The 23,458-nt window shown below is 37.4% G+C and overlaps 5 protein-coding genes and 2 long non-coding RNA genes across 7 annotated transcripts in view; 4 read left to right on the forward strand and 3 right to left on the reverse strand.

The window, feature by feature from the left end:
- The window catches only part of LOC120772943 (sine oculis-binding protein homolog A), a 35,496-nt gene extending 35,128 nt beyond the window's left edge, over window positions 1-368 (reverse strand). The window contains exon 1 of the mRNA XM_040101845.1: window positions 277-368. The gene's annotated coding sequence lies outside the window, so the exon portion shown is untranslated. The remainder of the gene's footprint in view (window positions 1-276) is intronic.
- Window positions 1-6,438, forward strand: part of LOC120772948 — a 41,723-nt gene extending 35,285 nt beyond the window's left edge. The window contains exon 2 of the long non-coding RNA XR_005705110.1: window positions 6,185-6,438. This is a non-coding gene — a long non-coding RNA (uncharacterized LOC120772948). The remainder of the gene's footprint in view (window positions 1-6,184) is intronic.
- LOC120772947 (LYR motif-containing protein 2) lies at window positions 3,017-3,580 on the forward strand. The gene is made up of 2 exons (XM_040101850.1): window positions 3,017-3,117; window positions 3,187-3,580. Exons 1-2 carry the CDS (start codon window positions 3,079-3,081, stop codon window positions 3,475-3,477), a joined length of 330 nt encoding a protein of 109 aa, XP_039957784.1. The 5' UTR covers window positions 3,017-3,078; the 3' UTR covers window positions 3,478-3,580.
- LOC120772945 (membrane-bound transcription factor site-2 protease) lies at window positions 3,579-5,912 on the reverse strand. Its single transcript, XM_040101848.1, has 3 exons — window positions 5,673-5,912; window positions 5,131-5,601; window positions 3,579-5,076 (listed from the first exon to the last, which is right to left on the reverse strand). Exons 1-3 carry the CDS (start codon window positions 5,745-5,747, stop codon window positions 3,985-3,987), a joined length of 1,638 nt encoding a protein of 545 aa, XP_039957782.1. The 5' UTR covers window positions 5,748-5,912; the 3' UTR covers window positions 3,579-3,984.
- A 76-nt stretch (window positions 6,439-6,514) lies between the features above and the next one.
- On the forward strand, window positions 6,515-8,302 carry LOC120772946 (serine protease inhibitor 42Dd). Its single transcript, XM_040101849.1, has 3 exons — window positions 6,515-7,538; window positions 7,900-8,041; window positions 8,119-8,302. The coding sequence occupies exons 1-3, from the start codon at window positions 6,678-6,680 to the stop codon at window positions 8,241-8,243; spliced, it is 1,128 nt and encodes a 375-aa protein (XP_039957783.1). The 5' UTR covers window positions 6,515-6,677; the 3' UTR covers window positions 8,244-8,302.
- Window positions 8,303-8,401: 99 nt separating this feature from the next.
- On the reverse strand, window positions 8,402-11,532 carry LOC120772944 (recombination repair protein 1). Its single transcript, XM_040101847.1, has 6 exons — window positions 10,842-11,532; window positions 10,241-10,783; window positions 10,081-10,182; window positions 9,779-9,862; window positions 9,497-9,708; window positions 8,402-9,430 (listed from the first exon to the last, which is right to left on the reverse strand). The coding sequence occupies exons 1-6, from the start codon at window positions 11,347-11,349 to the stop codon at window positions 8,771-8,773; spliced, it is 2,109 nt and encodes a 702-aa protein (XP_039957781.1). The 5' UTR covers window positions 11,350-11,532; the 3' UTR covers window positions 8,402-8,770.
- A 1,048-nt stretch (window positions 11,533-12,580) lies between these two features.
- LOC120772146 lies at window positions 12,581-14,211 on the forward strand. Its single transcript, XR_005705040.1, has 3 exons — window positions 12,581-12,997; window positions 13,164-13,286; window positions 13,426-14,211. It is a non-coding gene; the product is annotated as an uncharacterized LOC120772146 (long non-coding RNA).
- Window positions 14,212-23,458: the final 9,247 nt, after the last annotated feature.

The following is a 23,458-nucleotide window of genomic DNA, read 5'->3' on the forward strand; positions in this document are numbered from 1 at the left end:
AAAAATTTTCATTGCTGAGATTTTTCACATTTCATTAGGCGCATGCTGTTTTCAATACAAAAATAGCTTCAAATATACATACATGCCTATTAGTTTTCAGCGTGTGATGAACACAAAAATAAAAATAAAATAATAATTATAATTAGTTTTACAACTTGCACTTAATTACCACTTACTTAGTATATAAACACTTTTATTTTCACTAATTAAACCTTTTAGTTATTAAAAATATATATTTTTTTTTCGAAAACTAAATCCAATGGGAGCACATTTTACCTTTATAGTAGCTAGTATGTGTTTATATGCACTGAGAGACACACACATTTATTACTTGTATGCCCACAAATAACACGAAAGCCGCCAGACTCATTGGCCAACCGCACACGCTCGTGTTTCGCTAACAAATAAGCCTTTCGCGCCACATTCTACCTGTTTTGCTCCAAGGTATCTTCCTGCTGCAGACAGTGCCGTTTTGAGAGAGTAAAATCGACGAAATTTCACTCTGCTGCGCGTTACACTCATTGAAAACTGGCGCTCTCTTGAGCAAGGAACTCACCTTTGCTGCTTAGTACGTGCGCTCTGCGTATATCGTGAGCATGATATTTATTTTTAACTTTCGGTTGTGTTTAATTTTTATTTCTTTTATTTTTTTTTTCTTACTTAATATTTTATTTCTTGCAATTTGCCTTTAGAATGAAATTGAAATCAGTAATGAAAATGAAAGCAAATTGTAGTGAAATTCAAAAACACATAAAAAATACGAACTCGCTCGTGATCACATGCACATGTTGGATTGAAGAGGATAAAGAATGTGCGCTGCATTTTTGTATTTTTTAATTTGACTGCGAAATTCTATATAAAAAGGTGGGTTCAACGTGTGACACGATTGTAACAGTATTTCACATAGCAAGAAAAGTAAATAAATCGAATTACTAGCACACATACATACGTACATACAAACACTAGATATAAGCACCCAAAATGCAAAATAATGCAAATCACTTTTCATAAGTTTACAAGCGAAGGAAAAACGTTATAAAGACACCACTCAAAATGACATAAAATTTGAATTTTGTTATAAAACGGTTATATGTTGGTTATCACACACTCGTATTGAAACAAAATTTGAGTTTTAGCTATAAAATGGTTATACAAGTATATTGGTTATCATAACCGACAGCGTTTTCGGTTTTTTTATGATACGCTATTTTGCTTTTTAGGTGACGATATGTAAATACATACATACATACATTTATCTATATTATTTATGTAATTTCAATGCTTCAAGTTAACAAATTTCGCACAAAATAGCCAATACATACATACATATATAGCCATAACAAATACTCATTTCATAGCGATATCGTATAAAACTATTGAATTATAAACTTTGTCAATTGTCTGACTGAACATCCTTCTCCTCTAGTATCATATTGCAAATTTGCATACCGAGTATTTAGTTTTGTTTTGCTGTAAAAAACCAACAATTCAGTCGCTATGCTCACAGCAGCAGCAGCTATTAGACCAATATTATAAAAAAATAGTGATTCGAAGAGCAACAACTTTGCGCGTTAATTAAAACAATTTCTCAAGTGTGTACATTGCAGGCAAGAAAGCATTTGAACTGCAAGAAAGTGTTTTTGTTGTTTTTGTAATTCATACATAAATTTATGCAATGGATGCTGTCATTTGTTTAATTTTTTCATAATTATGCCAAAAGTCAACTACTCACTTATGATCACTGTGAAAGTTTTAAAATGGGTAAATATGTGCATTTGTATACATACATACATACATCCATATGTACATATATGTATTTTTATATAAAAGCAAAAAAGTCCCAAAAAATCAAATTCTTGAACGACCCGAATATGCTTCTTCATAATACTATATCCACTCAAATGCGGTATGTATGTACATATTTTCCAATATGTTTCACAGTTTCAAGTTTTCGAGTTGTGTCATGTTTTTCCAATTATTTGTGTGTCACATGCGCCACTTGTTTCTTTTTTTTATTTATTTTTCGTAGCTATTTGTATCGCTTGATCACATTTCAAACATTCACAGCGTATTCAGAGCTACAAGTGGATAATTTATTTCATTTAAACTTTTCATGCTCAGTTTTCTCTCTGTGTATGCAGAACAACTGTCCATGTGCTGATGTTGGAGCGTGGCGCATGCTGTAGGAACTTTATTTTGCTTGCAACTCACTTAAATTTATAAACACCTGGACGCATGCACATTTCTGCACATAATCAAACTTATTTTCATTGCTTTAAGTTTAGTAAATACCGTAGTCATCAGCAGAAATACCAAAACAGATTTATTTGCCGTGTTCTGTAGTCCATTTTGTAAGACCTTTGTCACTTTCATTGACAATTGTTTATTTTTTTAATTATTTATATCTTGCACAAAGCGTTGCACATTTTCCGCGTACTTTGACGTAATTGAATATGTGTGTAGAATATATGAATTTAAAAATCTTTAGTTTTTAAGCACAAAAACCGGTCGCGATTAGTTTTTAGTATTTCCGCTAACTTCTTTTTGACATCCGTATTTAACAACCACTCAATCCCGCTATCCGTTCACATCTGATTGCCTGTGTTGTGTGCAGTTCGTGGTGTGGTGGTCTTCTCGTTGAGTGGTGTGGTGAAAATAATTTTAATGGCCAAAATGGTGGATGATTTTTTATGAATTCTTTTACGGCATTTATTTAAAATGATTATCAGATTAAGTGGATATCTTTTCATAATTTGAAACTATAACAAAGATTTGTATTAAAACACGTGAAAATGTTTTTTGTTTGTCAGCTTGACTCAAATTTCTACAGATGCCACATTAACCCATAACACAAATTTCAAAAATATTTATCAACTTACTTACTCACCACTTAGCACGGTTAGGAACCTTCGTTGCTAGTAATAAAAAGAAAACAAAATCGTCATGAAGCGAATCTGCGGAGCACAATAAACAGCGAAAACAGCTGTTTTTGACCGCAAACAGAAAATGTAGAAAATTCAGAATGAGCTGCCCAAACAGCTGTTCAATATTTATGGAGTGCATTTAACTTCAAATAAAATGACAAAATTACCGCAAACTGCATTAAATTTGAAGCAGGTAAATCTTAAATTATTCTCACTGGCAGCAATTTACTAACTTTATCTGTTGTGACAAACACTGTTGCAGTTCATGCTTCGTCAGGAGGTGCTTAAGCTATATCGTGAAATATTTCGCACCATCAGACTGGTGCCCGACAAGAGTAACCAGCGCGAGTTACGTGACTGGGCGCGTCACGATTTTCGCACGCATAGCGGGCAGACAGATGAATTGGCTATTAAAATGATGCTGCAATACGGACGTAGAAGTCTTACTGAGCTGCAGACAAGTTTGGATCTGAGTGGCATAAGTAAAGAGAAAGCAAATAGTGGAGTAGCGGAGGAAAGTAAGATAACTCACAGTGAAGAAATCAAAAGTTAAGTGAAAAACGATACTAAGGCTATAAAAAACATTATTGAAGGAGACAACCACTGGAAAATAAGCTGGATAAATATAAAATAAAACACCGTCATATTTAATTTAATTTGAGTATAGCGTTTTATTTATTTGTTTGCCAGTTTGTGCATTTTATTTGGTATTTCAGCAGTTCCGTTTTAGTGGCTTATTCGATCCACCACAAACTTTAGTCTAATTTATTACGTTTTATGTGAATACGTTACGTTTACGTACCTACATTATTAGAAAATGTTAACTCGATATTATGCATGCAATTCGAATTAGCGTCTAGGTCTTTTTAATTGCAGTAAATTCTTTGTTTGAATACTACAGCATTAAGTATTTGGTAGAAAAACTATAAATTAATGTTTTTTATCATTAAGCATGCATTGCGCGCGTCCTACTCTATGCAATTTAAATAAGTAATATAAATAAATAATCGTAGTTATTTAGAAGTTGACAAATTCAGCAGAAATAGCACCACTTAACGGACTAGTACAGAAATCGTATCACACTCATCCAAAGCACTTTCAGAAGCGCCGAACCAAATAGTATCGTGCCTGTGCCAGCGACTAGTAATGCTATAAAATCGCGTTTTGGGCGTTCAGTGACGCGCTGGACTAGAAAACTATGTACGATAGTGCTTGTGATGTGATAGCCGTCCAGACCAAAGCATGGTATGGCGTTTAGCAGCGCTTGACCAAAACTGAAAATCACATTATATTTGAGGAAGAGAGCGTAAGTATCTCCCCATTGGGGTGACACATAGGACCGACGCGGCACAAAAGGTGATATCCGTACGGTACTCGAGACGTCAGCTGGATGCCCAATATAGATCACATCGCGCAATTTCGTTGGTTGGCTTATGGCGTGGCCGCTTGTCCGTTTAAATGTTAAAATCGTAGAGGTGTTGCGTAGTAAAGGGCGTAGACAGAAACCACTCTGACAGAAACTACTCGATTTGCTGCTTTTGCTAACGCCACCGGTACAGAAACCATGTGAGTCTTCTATTGTCCGGCGTACATCTAGACAAACATGTTGCGGTATTTGTGCGTGTTCGGCTGTATCGGTAATGCCCGCAGTTTCCAAGCTATTAAGGCCTTCAGCCACAGACTCGAAGCAACAAAGTTTTTCGTTGCGTTCATCACAACATTGTAGCATGCCATCGGCGCTGTGGTGTGAGATTTCGATGCTTTCATCGTTGTATCGTATAAAGTCATGGGAAACACAGTACCCTAGATGTGGCCCGCGTATCGAACGTCGTAGGCAGTCATACCAATCTGACTCTGTGTTTACTTTGCAGTCGTTAATTTGTGAAATAATATCACCAGTCATTAGTCCCTTTCCTGATGTGCCAAGCAGCGGAGAATTGCGTGTCATATCTGTGACCACAATGCCATGGTCTACCGTGTAAAACGGAGCGGCTACGTAACTCAGCGTAGAGAGCAGGAAGTAGCAGAAGCAAGCAAATAAAAAGTTGTGCCAAATGCCCGCGCAGATAATACGCAGCTTCTTGAACCATTTTAGTGCATTGAGGTGTTCCGTAGAGATTTCGGTATATGCGAACGGTAGGCACAAGTAAAGCTAGACATATAAAATTATTTAAAAGATGCAGTAGAAGCGAAACATTTGACTTACTTGAAACCCGAAACCAATCACCGGTATATCTTCTTGCACTGCTGCCAAAGCGTGTCCGAATTCATGTACTATTGTACATAAGAGTAAAGTTAATGCATAGTAACCAACTTCCTCGAGTGGTAAATTAACACCGGGCAATAATATTTCCACTTTTGGTGCATTCTGGAGTACCCCGCTTTCAGCACCTGGTCCAGTACGACCAGCACCGCTGGTGCCGACATTTGCTGTACTATTATTTTCGCCATTAAATATTGTTATAAATAACAAAATTATACCAATGGGTAACAACGATAAGGACACCAAAACGCCGACGGTATAGCTTCGTGTTAGCCATAGACGCATCCAACCGGTATTGTTGCCCCATCGTAGCATGGCACGATTAAATGCAGTTGTATGCCAACGCAGGCGCATAAATTGCACAGTCAGGCCTGTATTTTTCAGAAATGCATCATATGGATAGTGCATACAGCTCTGCAACAAAGTAAACACACATAAATATTTGTATGTAAGAGAGGTACAAAGATCAAGCGGGAGAGTCTCACCTTGAACAGGCGATCAATGAAAAAACATACGCAGTAAAGCACTACAATAACACCGAGAAAAATCCAGGGATCCATTTCAACGAAGCGCTGAAGCTGACCACTTTATTCGTTTCTTAGCACGCAATATATTTACATGTATTATTTTAGCTTTACCATTATAACGACCACTTACACTTTATGTGTATTTAATGTAAACGATGTATATTTTTACTCGTTACCAGCAATTAAATATTAGAGGTTGTTTTGGGAACTGCTATTGTTGACATTTCTATTTGAGCACAAACAGATGTTTAAATCAAACGTCAAAAGCATTCACAATATAGCCGTTGGGAATCGTTCTGTTGGGGGATTTCTGTTGAGGAATTTTAGTAATATATTTTGAATATTTATATTAATTAAACAAATGAAAATTATTAAAAATGTTAATACCAAATTGAAAACAATGAACATCACTTATTTTATCAAAACGTGAGATCGCAATTAACATATATTTTTGACTCTAAACTCTTCAGCTCCAAAATTATACTGAACCGACGATATTTTTGTTTACCGATGTATGTTAGTACGAGTATATATATGTGTTAGTGGTATAGTGGTGATTGAATACCTTGTAGAGATAAACAATTTATTAAATGGGAGAGCCACAATGCGGAGCACCAAAATAACATTGGACTGTCGAACGTATGTATTATGTTTTTATCAGCAATTATTTCACCAAAATTCGATCGTGAGGCTGTTCGACGGTAGCACGTATTGTTATGAAAAATACTCAACCATAAATATTTGGACAAATGACTCATGACGCATTGAGGCCATACTACGGTGAGTATAACGTTGGCGTTAAAATGAACCACAGCGCATTCCATCAGCGGCAGTCGTTAAAGTAGGAGTGTACTTTGTAAAACATATTAAGTTTGCGATTGCTTAATATACTTTCGCCGATTTGGAAAAAAAATTGAAACTAGTTCTATATCTAAGCCAAATAAGTGCCTAGAAAGTGCAATAATGTTCGATTTCAATCTGGAATTTGCTCGTGGTGGAGCAGCTGTTGCTACAGAGCTCTTCGAATTACTCGCAGCCGGCGGTGTAAAACAAAACATTGTCTTCTCACCATTTTCAATTCAGACCTGTGTCGCATTGGCATTTGCCGGTGCCAGTGGAGAAACTGCTGATCAAATAGCTGAAGGTTTGAAGTTCGCGTCGAATTTCCACCCGGAAGTAGCTACAACGTTCGCATTTGTTTTTGACAAATACAAGGACAGTGAGTTATTGAAAATTGCAAACAAAGTGTATGTTCAGCAAGGACATGACTTGAAACCAGATTACCAAACAGAGTTAAAAGAAAGTTATAATGCTGAAACTGAAAATGTTAACTTTGAAGAAAGTGAAAATGTTGCCGCCACTATTAATTCCTGGGTAGAAGATAAAACGGCTGGAAAAATTAAGGATCTTGTGCAGGCCTCGGCCTTCAGTGCTCTAACCCGCCTGGTTTTACTGAATGCTTTGCATTTCAAAGGTTTATGGGCGCATAAATTTGAAGAAGAACAAACTGTTGAGGATGATTTTTGGATATCTGAAGAGGAATCAGTTAAAGTGCAATACATGAATCAAAAAGCGAAGTTTGGTTATGGATTCTTTGAAGAGTTGGACTGTCAGGCTCTCGAACTGCCTTACCAAGATTCGGATTTATCAATGCTGGTTCTGTTGCCTAATGAGCGAGAAGGCCTTAAAACTCTTGCCGAGAAATTGAAATCAGTAAATTTGGTTGACCTAGCTGGCAATCTAGAAGCCAATGAGGACGTTGTGGTCCAATTGCCTAAATTCAAAGTGGAATACGAAGTAGAGTTGACGGAAACATTGAAGAAGGTAAAGTAAAATCATTGTAAATTTTGTATGACCTTCACACTATTGGTCAATATCACTATGGTTACCTTGTAGATTGTATTGGCCATTTTTGCCCAATTAATTTATATGTAATTACAATTTTAAGCCAATTCCAATGTACGAAACGTAAAAATAGCTTTTGGGTCACTTCTCATATTCTTATCGTTGCCTTAACTTATCACTTATTTAATTTTCTGTATGTGCTATAATCAATATTTTATCTTTACGACTGCTACTGTCGGTTTTAAACATCAAATAACGCTAACAATAATACCAAAATTTACGATTTTTTGATAATTTTTTCGCCAATCCTCAATGCGTATGTATTTTCATGCATTTTCAGCTGGGCATAAGCAAAATCTTCAGCGAAGAAGCTGAGTTCAGCAACATGTTGGAATCACCCGAGCCTCTGCAAGTATCCAATGTTTTCCACAAGGCTGTTATTGAGGTCAACGAAGAGGGCACGGAAGCAGCGGCCGCAACTGGTAAATATCGCACATTTACATGCAGAATTTATAAATGTACAAATATATATTTTTCCTCAATTTTGCAATTGTTTTAGCAATGATTATGATGACTCGTTGCCTTCTGATACCACTGCAGTTTGTTGCTGATCGCCCATTCTTCTACGCTATTTGGAATAAGAGAAATATTCTATTTGCTGGTGCTTTTGTCAATGCGCCTTAAGAGGCTGCTGCGTTAGCGATAAAGTATGACGTCATGTGCATAGAGTTGTTGTGAACCATGAAGTATTTCAATTCAACTAACGACACTTAATGTTTTTTAATGTTTGATTATTAATTTGTATATTTTTGAAATATTTGATATAATTATAAAAACGTCGCTTTTCACAAAAAACCAAATTTCTTATTAGTTAAATTTATTATTTCTCTTTAGGTATGCTTTCCAGTAATAATTATTGTTCTGTTTTGCGAAAATACACAAATTGACAATACCTAAACCATTTAATAATAGGAACGCATAATTTGCGATTCAGTTTAGAAAAGTTCATTGAAATAAATAATAATACCAAAAAAATTACATTAAATATGATTGATTTTACATTTAAGTAATATAAAATGATGTGTGCGTGATGTGCACTGATGATGTGACATTTTACGATTAAGAAACGACAAGAAACAAACATAAATATTAAAATATATGAAAGTCGACAAACAACTCAACGATTACAAAAAATATTAGGAATGTCCGATTTAAATTTTCAAAAACAGTGTGATTGGACAGTGGTCGCTGCCCTTTACCTGTGCACGGATACAGTTGTCCACTACTCGCTTGGTGAAACGTTCAGAAACAATATAATAATCCAAACGCCAGCCAACGTTTCGCGAACGTGCATTTGCCATGTATGTCCAATATGTGTAAGCACCTATGCGATCTGGATAAAAGTGTCTAAATGTATCGACAAAGCCAAGAGCTAATAATTCAGTCATTTTGTCGCGTTCCTCCTGTGTAAAACCGGCACTACGTGTATTGGTTTTTGGATTTGCCAAATCGATGGCCTGATGTGACACGTTCATATCACCACAAATGACAACCGGCTTTATGGCATCCAATCGTTTCACGTACTCTTGAAATAGCTTTTCCCAGCGCATACGTGCCTCCAAATTTACCAGCTTTCGTCCAGAATTTGGCACATAAACATTGATCAGAAAGAATTTCTCATACTCAGCTGTAATCATACGACCAGCTCCGTCAAACTCTTCATTGTCAATGCCATATACCACATTAATGGGCATAATCTTCGAGTATATAGCAACGCCAGCATATCCTCCCGGCATGCAAAGCCAATAGGGATGATAGCCTGGTATACGGGCAACCTCCTCCGGCAGTTGGTCTATGGTGCATTTAATTTCCTTCAAAATGAAAATACATGCAATAATTAACTAATATGATATACATATAGGATGGTTCTAAGTTACCTGCAAGCAAAAAATGTCTGGTGATTCGTAATCCAAGTAGCGTAAGCCATCTTTATTTAACCATGAACGTAATCCAGCCACATTCCAACTGGATATTTTCAAATTGAAGCGTTCTACTCCATCTTCTTTTGGTGGCAAAATGAAGTCTTCCTTATTATATTTAGTGGCAGTTGCATTCATTAAAGGTGCTTTAGCCTTTTTTGCTTTTGCAGCTGCAAAATATGTTGTTAGTGTTAAAATATTACTTAATGCCACAATATTTCATAGGGATTTAATACTAACGCTTAGCTCCATCGACCTCATCATCGTCAGCAACGGCAGCAACCCTCTTTCGACCTTTGGGTTTATTGTCCTCTTCTGTGATATCTATAAAAAAAAAACAGTAAAAGGTCACGTGCTGTACTGAAACATACTTAAATTTTTCCTATAAAATTGAATACACTTTCGATTTTTCATATTGGTAATTTTATGCTTTTAAAACAATTTTTTTAAATTCAGGTAATTCAGTAAATTAAATCAGTTGCCAACCAAAACAATGTTGCCTAATAATTTTTTTTAGAAAATATTTATACTTTTGGGCGTACCATTTTCTAATGCTTCCTCGGCGACGTTTTTCTGGGTTTTGGCAGCTCTTGCTTTGGTTTCCTTTGCTGGTTTCTTTTCCTTGGGTTCTTTTTTTGAGATTTCTGCAAATATATATTTATAAATTATTATACTATGTTATATTTTAATATTTTATATTACTATTAGCGGTGGGTTTGGAATCCTCCTCTTTCTTCTCTTCGTTCAATTCTTCTGCATTGTTTCCAATTAAACTGTCTGCAACTGGTTCCTTGTTTGTGGCCTTGCGTTTACTGGCTGTTTTTTTAACTGAAGTTTTCTCTGTCGATTTTTCCAATAAATCTTTAACCACTACCTCATTTTGCTCTTGTTTTTGCTGTCTGCCCCTTGATTTTACTTTTTCCACAATTGGTTCTGGTTCATTATTTGATACAATTTCCTCCTTTTTTTGTTGTCTGCCCTTTGCCTTGGTTTTCTTTACATCCACAATTGGTTCTGGTTCTACTACGTTGGTTGATTCAATTGGTTCTGCTTTGACTTTGGTGCTTTTGGTGACTTTTTTCTTTTTATCCTCTTTTACTATCTCTACTGTTTCGGCAACTTCATCTTTTGGAATTTCATCGGTTGATTTTTTTTGCCTTTTTTGTTTGGTGTTGGTCCCATCAGCAATTGGCTGGACTGCTGTGGGTTCTTTATTATCTACAGCAGTAACTTTTTTCCCTTTTCCTATTAAGCAGTATTTCTTACAAAATGCACTCCATTAAAAAACAAAATTAATAAATACCTCTTCCTTTCGGTGCCGACGCTACGTTGATTTCTGCCTTATTTTCATTAGACGTTTCCACAACTTTTGTTGGTGCCGCTTTCCGTCCCCTTTTGGCTGGTGCTACAACTTCCACAGTTTCTGTACTAATATTTTCCACCACTTGTGCGGGCTCCTCAGTAGCAGCTTTTTTGCCACGACCTTTAGCTGCTGCAGCTGGTTTTTTCTGAACTTTCACCTCATTGTCTAAGGAATTTATAGCATTTGCTATTTCCTCATCATTTGATAACTTTTTGCGTCCTCTGCCGGTGCCAACCGCTTTTACAATTTTTTCTGCATTTTCTGGCGGTATGGTGTCTACTTCTTTAATCGCCTCTTTTTTGGCTTTACGGCCGCGTCCTTTACCCTTAGTTGGAATTACGACATCTTCTTCACCACTCAAAAATCCGCTTGACGAAGACACAACTCCTTCCTCATTACCATTGTCCAGTGATTTTTGTCCCTCAATCGCTTTAGCTAACTTTGCCATTCTTGGTTCTCTACGTAATAATCGCAACGGAATTATTAGCGGAAAAGTTTCTTGGTGGCGTTTCGCAACACTTATTGGTTCAAAATTATATACTCTGATATTAGTTTTATATTTTGAACAAGCAAATTTGCTCTCCTGTAATCTGAAAAAATTTTGCCGGACACTATTTGCACTACACACGAAAGGAGGATGTAAAATGCCGCACAAGAGGCGCGAAAACGACATAACAAATGTCAAATTCTTCTTCTTCTTGGGCATTCACGCATAATTTAAAATTTAAAATTCTAATTAACATGTTAAATTTTTATTGTGCCATCATAAAACCTAGCTGAGTCTTCAAATAATGTACATTAAGTGTATTTGTGCTGCTTATTAGTAAAAGTAAAATCTTTACATTATTGAAAAAAGACAAAATGATTGTAATTATCATTCACAATGATCTAATATCTTTTGTTGGAAAATGTATTTTCACCTCTTGCTGCGTATCTAAGTGCAGTTTTGTTCCATTTGTGAGAAGAAAGATGTGTATTTTTTGATTATTATACATTTTTTACTCTTTATATTACTCTTTTATTTAATATCTCTTTAGTTCCCAGTAATTCCGGCATTTTCCTTAAACACAATTAATATTTTTCCCTGAAGTTCATCCTTCTTCCCCACATCTATGTACATTCATTTTGACACATATTTATATACCTACGTGTATGTGTATATGTATAAGTGTGTACATGATATTGAATCACTTTTTAGTTTTTTTGGCATTTTTTTCATACTTCAAGCATGAATTTGCTGAAACAAAACAAGAACGGAAACGGAAGAACAGTGACGTATGCGAGGGTAAAAGAAATGAATAACAATAAAAAAGTAATAATTGAGGATGTAAAAATACGGAAGTGCACAGCTGGTATTAAAGCAAGAAGGGTAAGGGGAGTTTAATTCCAACAACAATTACAACTAATAACTCGAACGGAGCTTGAAATCACAACAAATGAGTTGGAGGGAATATATAAATTGGTAGAATGTTGGAAACAGCTGTTTACAAACCAAAAGGGGGCACAAGCAATTCGAGAGTAATAAGTAATATTTGTACAAAGAGTGTGAAAAATGCTGGCGCATAAGTATCGGATCCACATAGGTAACCGCTATAAATTGGATTTATAATATTTATATTATTGAAAATAATGACTAAGGGTTTTATGAGATGCAGACATAAGAGAGGATATCATTTTAACTGTGGACGAATCAAAGACCTGCGCAGCGGTATCATTCACCTCTAATCATCACACCACCCTCAATGCCGTATTATTAACTATAATGTTAAGTATTAAATCTTATACCCAAATGTTACAATATTCCAGGCGCTGAACCCTTCTCAAGGATTGCCAAGGGATTAACTAAGTGAATTGTCGCTTGAACCACCACAAAAGGTATAGTTTAAATTAAAGTAATGGCACGTTCAAAATTTAAATTTGAAAAGTAAACACGCGTTTGTATGTGTATTCACACGCGAAAATTTGGGTCAATAGCATTGGGACACAATATGGCATTGTTAGCTGTCAGTGTGATAAGAGCTGCGATCTACCAGTTGGTACCTCTTTGTTCTAGCCGTTGATGTATATACACCTAACGTCGTAGCGGTTAAAGTGAGGTGAATATGCATTGTATGTAGATATGTAAACAGTTTTGACATTAGCTCCTAATAATCACACTCTTACATTTGGGCATAAAGACGCCAACGTCCGCTTGACAGCATTTACATGAAAACGGTCTTAGTGTCTTTATGTGTCTGCTGTATTTTGTTGCATTTCCCTTAGAGTCCTTTGGGGCCCAATAACGCCACTAATGCGATTACCAATGTGGAAGGAATCGGCAAATGTCCTTGTTGTCAAAGGTAACCCAGGCAAAGCAAAACCGGCGAGTCAAGTGCAAAAGGGAAAGTGAGTGATTCTCGTATTTGTATGTATGTATGTGTTGATGCTTTCTTCCTGTATGCAAGAACAATTGTATTATATAATTGTATGTATATAAACATATATGTATATATAAAATTAACATCTCTTTTGCTTTGCTTTTCAGTTCTATTGATTTATGACCCAAAGAAATAGGGTGAAGTCAAATGCTATCGGTTGATGGCTGATGTTCAGAGCATACTGAAGTTATGGAGTGAACGCTTCTCCAGCGTAACACCAGGAGATGGCGAACCCGATTCCTCAATCGATGACGATGGTATAAATGTTCCATTGGCCGACGATGATGAGGTTCGAATAGCAATTATCGGATGATTGAAACCTCAGTGTGCTCTGCCCAATCCACAAAATCTGTGCCATTTACCAAGTAATAAGTCTCCTTAATATAAGGTCTTATCGAGCGTAGGGTGTGAAAGACTACAACAACAGACCTTATCAGCGTGGCTTTCGACCCGGAAAATCTACCATCGATAAGATTTTTAACATGCGTTAAATCTTGAAAAAGACTCGTGAAATGGAAATCGACACACACTACCTCTTCATCGATTTTAAAGCCGTCTTCGACAGCACGAAAAGTAGCTGCCTTTATGCCGTCATGTCTGAATTTGGTATCGGCTATACGGCTGCATAAGCTGACATTGAGCAACACCAAAAGATCCGTCTGTGTCGGGAAGGGTCTCTCAAAGCCGTTCGATACCAAACGAATTTTCAGACAAGAAGACTCTTTATCGTCTGTGTTCTTCAATCTATTGCTGGATAAAATAATTCGAGCTGCAGAGATAAATAGAGAAGGTACAATCTTCTATAAGAGTGTACAGCTATTGGCGTACCCCGATGATATTGATATCATTGTTTTCATCAACCGCGCGTTAAAGAGGGTATAAAAAAACAGTTATCGCATTGCCAACTTGGCTCGCACGTGTGGACAGTCATAATTTCGAAGACGTAGATAATTTCGTCTATCTTGGTAACAGCATCAACAGCAATAACAATATCAGCTTGCAAACCCAACATAGAATCACTCTTGCCAACAGACTGGACTGAATATGCAATTGCAAAGTCACGTTCTGTCTCGACGAACAAAGACCAAACTCTACAAGTCCCTCATCATTCCTGTCCTGCTATATGGTGCAGAGGCTTGGACAATGGCATCATCTGATGAGTCGGCCTTTTGCGGAAGATTTATGGTCCTTTGCGCACTGGCAACTTTGAATATCGCAGTGGATGGAACGATGAGCTGTACGAGATGTGCGGCGACATTGACATAGTTCAGCGAATCAAGACACATCGGCTCGCTGGCTAGGTCATGTTGTCTGGATGATAGAGAACATCCAGCCAAGGTTTTCGATTCAGTATACGCCGGTGGAGCATTTATTTGTGAATAATACAGTAAAGTTAACATAGAATATGAAAGAGAAAATCTTAAAATTCTCATTAAACTCTTCATAAATCGCAAGCGCCGGGTGATTGCTGGCCATTCATTAGGTTTAAATGCTTCATATATAAATCTTAAGCCTAAAGGTGCTTTATTTCGAGTGCTTGTATTGTGCTTTTCATACTCTTTCTCATATTCAAATAAAAAATGTATGCATAATTTATAAAAAATGCGGTTTAATATAAACTCTCTCCGCAAAGGTGGGCGCATACCATTAGCGCAAAGGCAGGAAACGAAGCGTGGGCCATTTCTTAAAGCTAAGTAAATGTAGCAGAAACAGTCAGCGGTAAGTTGCACGCTTTTTCATATCACATATACCCATACACGCACACATGTACACATGTACAAACTGAAGTAAGTTGCTTTGTATGTACTTTTACAGTTACTTACTGTTATGCGCTTGTAACTACATCTTATTCACCGTAATCAGGCACTCGTGTGTGCATGGTGGCAACGTGCAGCGGTGGGAAAATGAAAAAATATGAAAAATTTATAAATTATTTTATTATTACTCCACGCAGGCAAACACATACAAGCTTGTTTGTGTGTGTGTAAAGGCAACAGTACACACACGCGCGCTTACCGCGTTGACACATTGAAATATTTGATACAATTTATTATCTTGTGTACTCACCCAATATAAACACACACACGCACATACTCATATATGCTTACATATCAGCAGGTGTGTGCATAGTGTGTCCTTTGCCAGCCAAGTGTAAGTAGCATATTTTGAGGCGCAGACATTTGCAATATTTCACATGTACGCGTGAACGCCTTAAAGTATGCCTTCGCTCGCATATACATACATAGTTGCTATGCGTCTTGTACACTTATATTATGTATATTTAGCTTATTTGTCATTTTCGCTATTTTTCACCGAAACTCACGCGGGGTTACCACTTCACATACTAATTTGTTCTTTTTTTTATTTTTTTCTTCTTATTGCAGATGAAATAGTAAAAAATATTACGAAAGCGCTGCTCAATTGAAAACTTTTATGATTTACGATGCTTTCTGATGAGCCTAATTTGCTTAGGCGCAAGGCAATTAGTATAGAATGGAGTGAGGGCTGAAAAATTAATCATCAGCGCGTCGAATATGAGTTGTTATCTAATTTTTACAAGGGTAACTGTCTAATTTAGCCGAATTTGTGTGTTGTAAAGTTCAACTTGAGCTGATTTCTTTGAAAAAGTTTGCTCGTCTTCTCATACGAAGAGTTATCGGCGCTAAAATGACGTCATCGCAACAGCTGATACTGTCAAAGTAACGGTCAAGTCTTTCTAATATGAATTTTCGAAATTTCATGCTTGTTTTTGAGTTTTTTGAAAGTCTCAAGTCAGAGTTTTAGATTACATGAGACTTATTCTAACTATGTCTGCCCTCTTCTTATTTGACGGAGCGGACTCAGGTTGTCAATTTCGCTAAAGTGACGTCACCGCACGACCTCAACAACCACGCCGTTAGTCCTGCTTTCTCCATAATGGATAAGGAAGTGAAGTCTGGTAGTGAACATGGGCAAGACCTCTCATCAAATAAACCCCCGTCAGTGAAAGCCGAGGAAGAGGAAGACCTTCACTCCGCTGAAAAGTGGAGAAGAACATGGTTTCGCTTGGAATCACGCCGCATTGCGGAAAGAAGAAACGACTGGCGCGCTGTTGTTAACTAGGCTATAAAACGGTGTCTACGCCAGTAAAGAAGAAAAAAGAAGACGTGACCGCACCAGCTGATGTTCCAATTAGGCTATTCGGCATAATGCTGGTTGTAGTTCCAGTCGAAAATATTTCAGATCCCCCAAAATCTATTTAGGACTTTAGCTCAAAGTTCAATTAAAACACTTATTTACAAAGTTTTGAGTTCCAATTCCGTCCTAACTTGCGAAACAGTCTATTATTGTACAGGATAAGTGACTTCACTCACCTCATAGTTATTGTACTGTTGGTTATAGGTACTCATTACGCCTAATTATGCAACAATATTGCATATAATCAGCGTGGTTTATGCGCAATTCACACATCCAACCGAATGTTATGGCAGGCCGACTGACGGAAACGAAGTGTAATGTGTGCATGAGTCCGTCGCATGTGGCCGAGACGAATTTATATGATCGGAGCGGGAAATTGTCATTATGCCGTCGTTTTATTAACCATCAACAGCGGAACAATTAAATCGTCATGACGGTCATAACTCAGCTTAATGACTGTTAATGAAAACAATTGAGCTGCACCAAGGATGCTGCAGGCTTTGTGGCTGGGGCGTGAAACGGGCGGCAGACAAGTGATGCGACGGACAGACATATTGTTTGACATAAATAATTAAATACGGAAATGAGGTAGTTTGCGCGAAGCCATGTCGTGTATTGTCTGGATTTATGTGAATTTAAGGTATTTAATGCAAAAATATTCATACAAGTTGAAATGTTTTAAAATCGGTTACGAGATATGGTAGGGTTTAAATATGCCACGCTGAAATGGCAGAAACTGGTGTTATAAACGGTTGATCAAATTTAACCCGCACTGGTGCATTTAAACTAAGCTCACAAAACCAAATTGATTCAAAAGTTTTCACAGATTATTACAACCTTTTTTTTGTTCGTATGTTCGGCATCCCTTTTTTTATGACGAGGAAAATTTTTTAGCTCGGAAAAAATTAACACGGAGTTTGCTTAAAATTTTGCGGCGGAGCATAATGAACTACTCTTCAGGCAGTTCCTGCTATGGTGCAACTAACTCTCGACAAGCACTGACCGCCATTCAGTGGAGCTATCAACACTTTCTCCGACTCCCTTTTAGTGAATGACGCACTCGGAGTCAAACCACCATCCATTGCGCGCAGCTTTGTTCTGGATACTATAGTGGGTTAAACTCTTATTTATCCAGAATAAATCCCGACATATCCAATATATGTCCTGCGTGCAATGAGTCTCCACATGACACTGGCCACCTCTATGCAAGCTCCACCAACCTCACTCATCTGACACCCCTATCACTTTGGATTGACCCCGTCGATTAGCACGTTTCTTAGGCCTTCCATTGGATGACGTCGACGACAACTTAGCTAATCCGTACCATCCTAAAGGGAACTAGGTACCCGCTAAAACAACAACAATATGAGACGTGGATAATTGAATATAACGTCGATACTGCACAACAATTTAGAATGGACCGAAAGCGAACCACAAAAAAAAAAAACAAAATTCGCTGAAAGATGGCCTTCAGATCCCATTCATGTGAAAATTGGATTAACCATTGTATTGGCTAGGGAGCCTAATTTAAAAGCAATAGTAAAGCATTGCATTAAAATACGTGAAAATTCAGTTTTTACGTCAGTCCGGGTTATTTTTGATCATATGTTATAATAAATATATTACTTTTTTTATGATGCAATAATAAATATTTGGCTTTATATTTCATTGCTCGCTTTGTTGTTTTCAGACATACATAGGTTAAATTAGGTTAGGTAGATAGGCTGATTTCTCTTCTTGACGCATGTCCGTTGTGATGCCTAGAACTCCTCAGATATATGCAAGTATCAAAAGGACAGTCGCATATTGACAAAACATCTAGAGCTTGCAACAAATTTATTTATGCGGCTATTATAATTTCTAGCCAATTCAGCGGGTTATCAGAAAGTATGGCAACCGAGATGCTTCAAACTCAGTCTGTCGAAAGCTGGAGAGTGGAATAGAAGGTGTCTAGATGTTTTCACCTCACATTCTTCATGATAACTTTGACAATTTGCGTTCTCAAAAATCTTTAGGCCTTTAGCCAATGGGGTAGTGTGCAGTTAAGACGCCTATCATTGCGAAGATGTGAGCCTACTGAAGAACTATTAATTTAATGGAACTTTAACTTTCCACTTCGCTAGACATTGCAATGTCTCATTACCAATACTTTGGTTATCGGAATGCTTGGAGGAGCGGAAACTATCACCTCTATCTCTGAAAGAAAGTACGTGAAGAGTCTATGAGTTTGATGCCAAAATCTTCATAAAAAGTTGTGCTCTTCTGTTGTCGTCAAGGTCATTGCATAAAAGCGGCACTCAAATATACACTTAATGATGCCACGTATTCATTTTATTTCGCTTTCACATCGAAATCCTTTCAGTGCTACTCAAGAGTCCTTCATCAAGCCAAGGCTAAGCTTGGCGCGCGTACATTCTTCGCTAAATTTATAGTTGCCGAGTGATTTCACAACAATGAAATGACCCATAATTGCTTGCCACACTAGCATAATGAACTTCCAACTGCCGCACACTCAACAATCAAGTACCCAGCTCTACTCAGCTGAAGTGTCAGCTCAGCAAATACAACGGTGAGCACGTCAATTCGGGACATTAATAGGCGAAATGCTGCTTGTTCACATTCATTATTAACCACTTACCTTGACCGGTGACTGCAGTGCAGCAGCAGCAATGAGCGTCCGTCCGCATAGAAGCCATGTGGCAGACACAGCTTCGTAATGCATTCGCAGAGAGTGACCTTTAAATGTTGACTGACAACTAACGGCCATTTGCGTGGCGAAAGTGTGGGCGTGTGGGATGCGCACTTAAATGGCTCAGCTGTTCGGTAGTTTGATGGCTAAAATCAGCGCAACGCGCCGCGAAAATCAATAATTGTTATGCACCATGGCAAATGAACTCGGCGCACAAGGACGCATTGTTGTTCGCGGCGTCGACTGCCATAAATTCAATGGATGCTGCCGCTCAGCCGCGCTTACCGTTCACCAAAGCTCGCGCTGGCGCTTATTTTCAGCGTCGACTTTTGCACTTTATGCATAATTTTTGCGCTGCTGTGCGGCCTTTGCGTTTTCGGTTAATTTGAAATGTTTATAAATAGCCACTTGGCCGAGCTGCGCTTCTCACTTTCAGCGGCGGTGGCGGCCAATTGCACTTGATGAATGCATTGAGTCGGCAGCAAAAGTTGCTTAATTGCATTTTCATGCCACTTTGGTTAGCAATTGACCTTTGATTGAGTAACTGCTATTTTTAATAAATTTTCCGCGCGCTTTAATTGAACAGAGATCAGGGCGGCAGACGGCAGAGCGGCTGTAAAGCCGGGGGAATTGGCAAATGAGCTCAAGTTGGATGTGAAAATGGAAAAGCCATTTCGTTTAGTGTTGGCTGAGATTAAAGCATTTTAATAATTAAAATTTGCATGCAATCTGCTCCGTAAATAAACCTGAAAACGTTTCGCATATCCAAAATTGGGAAAATTGCAACTATTACTATTTTATGTGTTAGCGCTTTTAATATCTGAATATTTTTGAGCTATTGATCGGAAATTTTGCACACGTTCTTTTCTTACCAGGAAGCTGCTCGTTTGTCGGAACCGCCGATATCGGACAACTATAGCATATAGCTGTCATACAAACTGAACGTTCGAAATGAAGTGCTTGTATGAAAAACTTTTTAGTTTTTTGAGATATTGTCACGAAATTTGGCATGGATTATTATCTGAGGCAATAATGTAATTTCCGTGGAAATAGCTCAGATCGGATAACTTTAGTCTACAGCTGCCATACAAATTGAACGATTGAAAGTACATATATGAAAAACTTTTTAAGTTCACGAGATATTGTCACGAAATTCGGTATGGGTGATTATCTAAAGCAATAATGTAATCTCCGCAGAATTCGTTCAGATCGCATAACTATAGCATATAGCTGTCATACAAACTGAACGTTCGAAATGAAGTGCTTGTATGAAAAACTTTTTAGTTTCTTGAGATATTGTCACGAAATTTAGCATGGATTATTATCTGAGGCAATAATGCAATTTCCGTGGAAATAGCTCAGATCGGATAACTTTAGCCTACAGCTGCCATACAAATTGAACGATTGAAAGGAAGTACTTATATGAAAAACTCTTTAAGTTCACGAGATATTGTCACGAAATTCGGTATGGGTGATTATCTAAAGCAATAATGTAATCTCCGCAGAACTCGTTCAGATCGCATAACTAAAGCATATAGCTGTCATACAAACTGAACGTTCGAAATCAAGTGCTTGTAACTAAACTTCTGTATTTGTGGTGGGTATTAAAGGTTCGGTACAACGGAAGTTAAAATTTTTTAAGGTTTTAGCTGATTTTGTAAAAAAATAATTCTATACGCGTGACTATTCAAATTTATTAACCACCACGGCGTATGAGTAATCACAACGATACTGCCAGTGAAGTGCATTGCTAAGCTGAAAATACCAGCATGCCTTTAAAAATCGATAAAAACAAAGAAAATAATTTGTTGCGTGTACATACTTATGCATATTTAATGCTCATATGCATTACATTTGCGCCGCCCGACTCGATGATGTTAATGAATTTCACTTCAATACTTGAAATCAATTAGTGCGTCTGCATTTTAAATAAATGTTTGTCGACTGTGTGAAATTCTTTTGTTAAGTTTTTCTTTCATTCGCGCCTTTTCCCATATGCAGTCATTATTAGTCTGCGTATGCATGTGTGTGTTCCCTGCGCAACGCTGATCGCATCAGCTGCCCACACAGCTATTAATTGCCTCATTGCTTGTTGCTTGTAAATTTTTATTATATTTTATATTTTTATGCAATTCAATTGAATGTGTTCTCTCTTTATTGCACCTGCGCTTAATTGCACTTTTCTGGCCAATAAATTCAATTCAGCATGATACGTGTGCGCTGAATAGTGTGTCTTTGTGTCTGTGCTGCGAGAGACGGAGTGCGACGAGCGTTATAGGAGGCGCATTTATTATTTAAGGAAGCTCTTCGCAGCGACGCCAAAGGAAGTGATATTGCGGTAAATTTTGTATGTGTATGTGTATGTGTGTATATATGTGTGTATATTTGGGCGGTTATTTGTGCGTATGCTTTCTCTATACTTTAACTGCTCAGTGGTGCAGAGTTCATCAGCGCCTTGTGTTGTTGTCCGCTCGGCGCTTAATTCAGCGCGAACGCTCAATAGCGCTATTGAATAGCGAGCAGATCATGCGCCTGCATGCTTCTTTAAAGCATATTTACTTATATTATAATCAAGCATCATTTGCATTACACGCTTTTCGCGGCTACACACAGCAGCTGCGAGCAGGTTTGCGCAAATAATCAACGTAAAATCGCGCTTCACACCGCGGCGTGAATGTCGTATGCGTTTGTGTGTGTGTGTATGTATGCCAAGTGGGCATTGATTTCAATTACCTGAGAATCTTTTGCGTGAGACTACACTCTCGAGTACTCACCACATTAATGCTGGCTTAAGTTCATCCGCGCCAACACACACACACACACACACTCAGCCATATGCTGCATGGCACAATGGCATATCAAGTCTTTATTACTCGTCTTACATTTATTATTATTACTTATCATTATTGTTATTGTCAATCGAGTCATTATGCTTGAGCACTGCCTCGGCAGCGCGTATTTATTGCCAAGGAAAATTGCATTAAGCGCAAAGCGAAATAAAAGCATGCTATGTAAACGTTTACAGGAGAATTCTGCGCCGATTCAAAAACTATCGGGTAAATGACTGAGCAGCGCGCTCGTCTACGCGAGTGTATTAAAGCGAAAAGCGCACGCTGCTGTTGCCACTGCGCTTGGCTATAATGCGCGCGGAATGCAATTTAACATTCGCTTCGTTGGCCGTTCGAGTGGAAACGCTATAAATATGCAATTCAGCAGCAGCTCTGGCGGCAGGTTGGCAGCACTCGCACACAGCGGTTGGTTAGTAGCACGATGTGCGGGTCCTCTTCGCTGTGCTTGTAGCAGAAATAATCAAATAAATTTTATATTGCACTTGCATGGCTCGAGTGCGAGATTTTCGCTTGTATAAACTAAGAAATAACTGAAGTAAATAGCGGTCAATACCAGTATCCGCTGTTTTATTAAATTTTTGCATATTTCAAATGATTTTGTTTGTCTGAAATGAAATTTTATCGCATATTTCCAAACACTTCAACGTCTAATTCGGTTTCGAGTTGATTAAAAATAAGCGTAAATACGTTTAAGAGATTAAGCTTCATAAATTTAGCTGTTTTGATAGTTTACGCGCCTAAATGTAGGCAAAGTTATTTTACCAAAACCTTTTTTTGTAGTTCGAGATGATTAAAAATAACTGTAAATACGCTTAGGTGTTTAAACTTTAAAATTTTATCTGTTCTGGCAACTTATGAATAAATGTAGGCAAAGTTATTTGAACAAATTTCTTTATATTGTTCGAGATGATTAGAAATAACGGTAAATACGTTTAGAAGCTTAAATTTCAACCGCTATGGCGGCTTACGCCGAGAAGTAGGCAAGTTGTTTTACTTTAATTTGTTTTTACACGCATTAAAATATTTTTACCTTATTTTATAAGGAGCAAAGAAAATATAATATTGTCCACAATAAGTATCTTATTGATTATTCATATATGTTTATTAGAAAAGAACAAAAAACCCAAACTTTGGTTACGATCATTCAGTTTATATGACAGCTATATGCTATAGTGATCCGATCTGAACAATTTCTGCGGAAAGTACATTATTACTTTAGGCAATAACGCGTGCCAATTTTCGTGAAAATATCTCGTCAAATAAAAAAATAGTTTTCCATACAAGGACTTCATTTGGATCGTTCAGTTTGTATGGCAGCTATACGCTATAGTGTTCCGATCCATAAAAATTCTTCTGAGATTGTAGCGATGCTTTGAAAAATTAGCCATACCAAATTTCGTGGATATACCTCGTTAAATGAAAATG

This window comes from Bactrocera tryoni, chromosome 3 (assembly GCF_016617805.1).
Source record: "Bactrocera tryoni isolate S06 chromosome 3, CSIRO_BtryS06_freeze2, whole genome shotgun sequence".
Lineage (NCBI taxonomy): Eukaryota > Metazoa > Arthropoda > Insecta > Diptera > Tephritidae > Bactrocera > Bactrocera tryoni.

Bases quoted from the DNA above. Each gene is read 5' to 3' on its own strand.
- LOC120772947 (XM_040101850.1), top strand. From the start codon at position 3,079: ATGACAAAATTACCGCAAACTGCATTAAATTTGAAGCAG. The intron at 3,118-3,186 runs GTAAATCTTAAA...ACACTGTTGCAG, and splicing joins CTGCATTAAATTTGAAGCAG to TTCATGCTTCGTCAGGAGGT.
- LOC120772946 (XM_040101849.1), top strand. From the start codon at position 6,678: ATGTTCGATTTCAATCTGGAATTTGCTCGTGGTGGAGCAGCTGTTGCT. The intron at 7,539-7,899 runs GTAAAGTAAAAT...ATGCATTTTCAG, and splicing joins TGACGGAAACATTGAAGAAG to CTGGGCATAAGCAAAATCTT. The intron at 8,042-8,118 runs GTAAATATCGCA...CAATTGTTTTAG, and splicing joins GGAAGCAGCGGCCGCAACTG to CAATGATTATGATGACTCGT.
- LOC120772944 (XM_040101847.1), bottom strand. From the start codon at position 11,349: ATGGCAAAGTTAGCTAAAGCGATTGAGGGACAAAAATCACTGGACAAT. The intron at 10,183-10,240 runs GTAATATAAAAT...ATATATTTGCAG, and splicing joins TTCCAAACCCACCGCTAATA to AAATCTCAAAAAAAGAACCC. The intron at 9,863-10,080 runs GTACGCCCAAAA...TTTTTTTTATAG, and splicing joins CGAGGAAGCATTAGAAAATG to ATATCACAGAAGAGGACAAT.
- LOC120772945 (XM_040101848.1), bottom strand. From the start codon at position 5,747: ATGGATCCCTGGATTTTTCTCGGTGTTATTGTAGTGCTTTACTGCGTA. The intron at 5,602-5,672 runs GTGAGACTCTCC...ACTTTGTTGCAG, and splicing joins TCATTGATCGCCTGTTCAAG to AGCTGTATGCACTATCCATA. The intron at 5,077-5,130 runs GTAAGTCAAATG...TTATATGTCTAG, and splicing joins TGATTGGTTTCGGGTTTCAA to CTTTACTTGTGCCTACCGTT.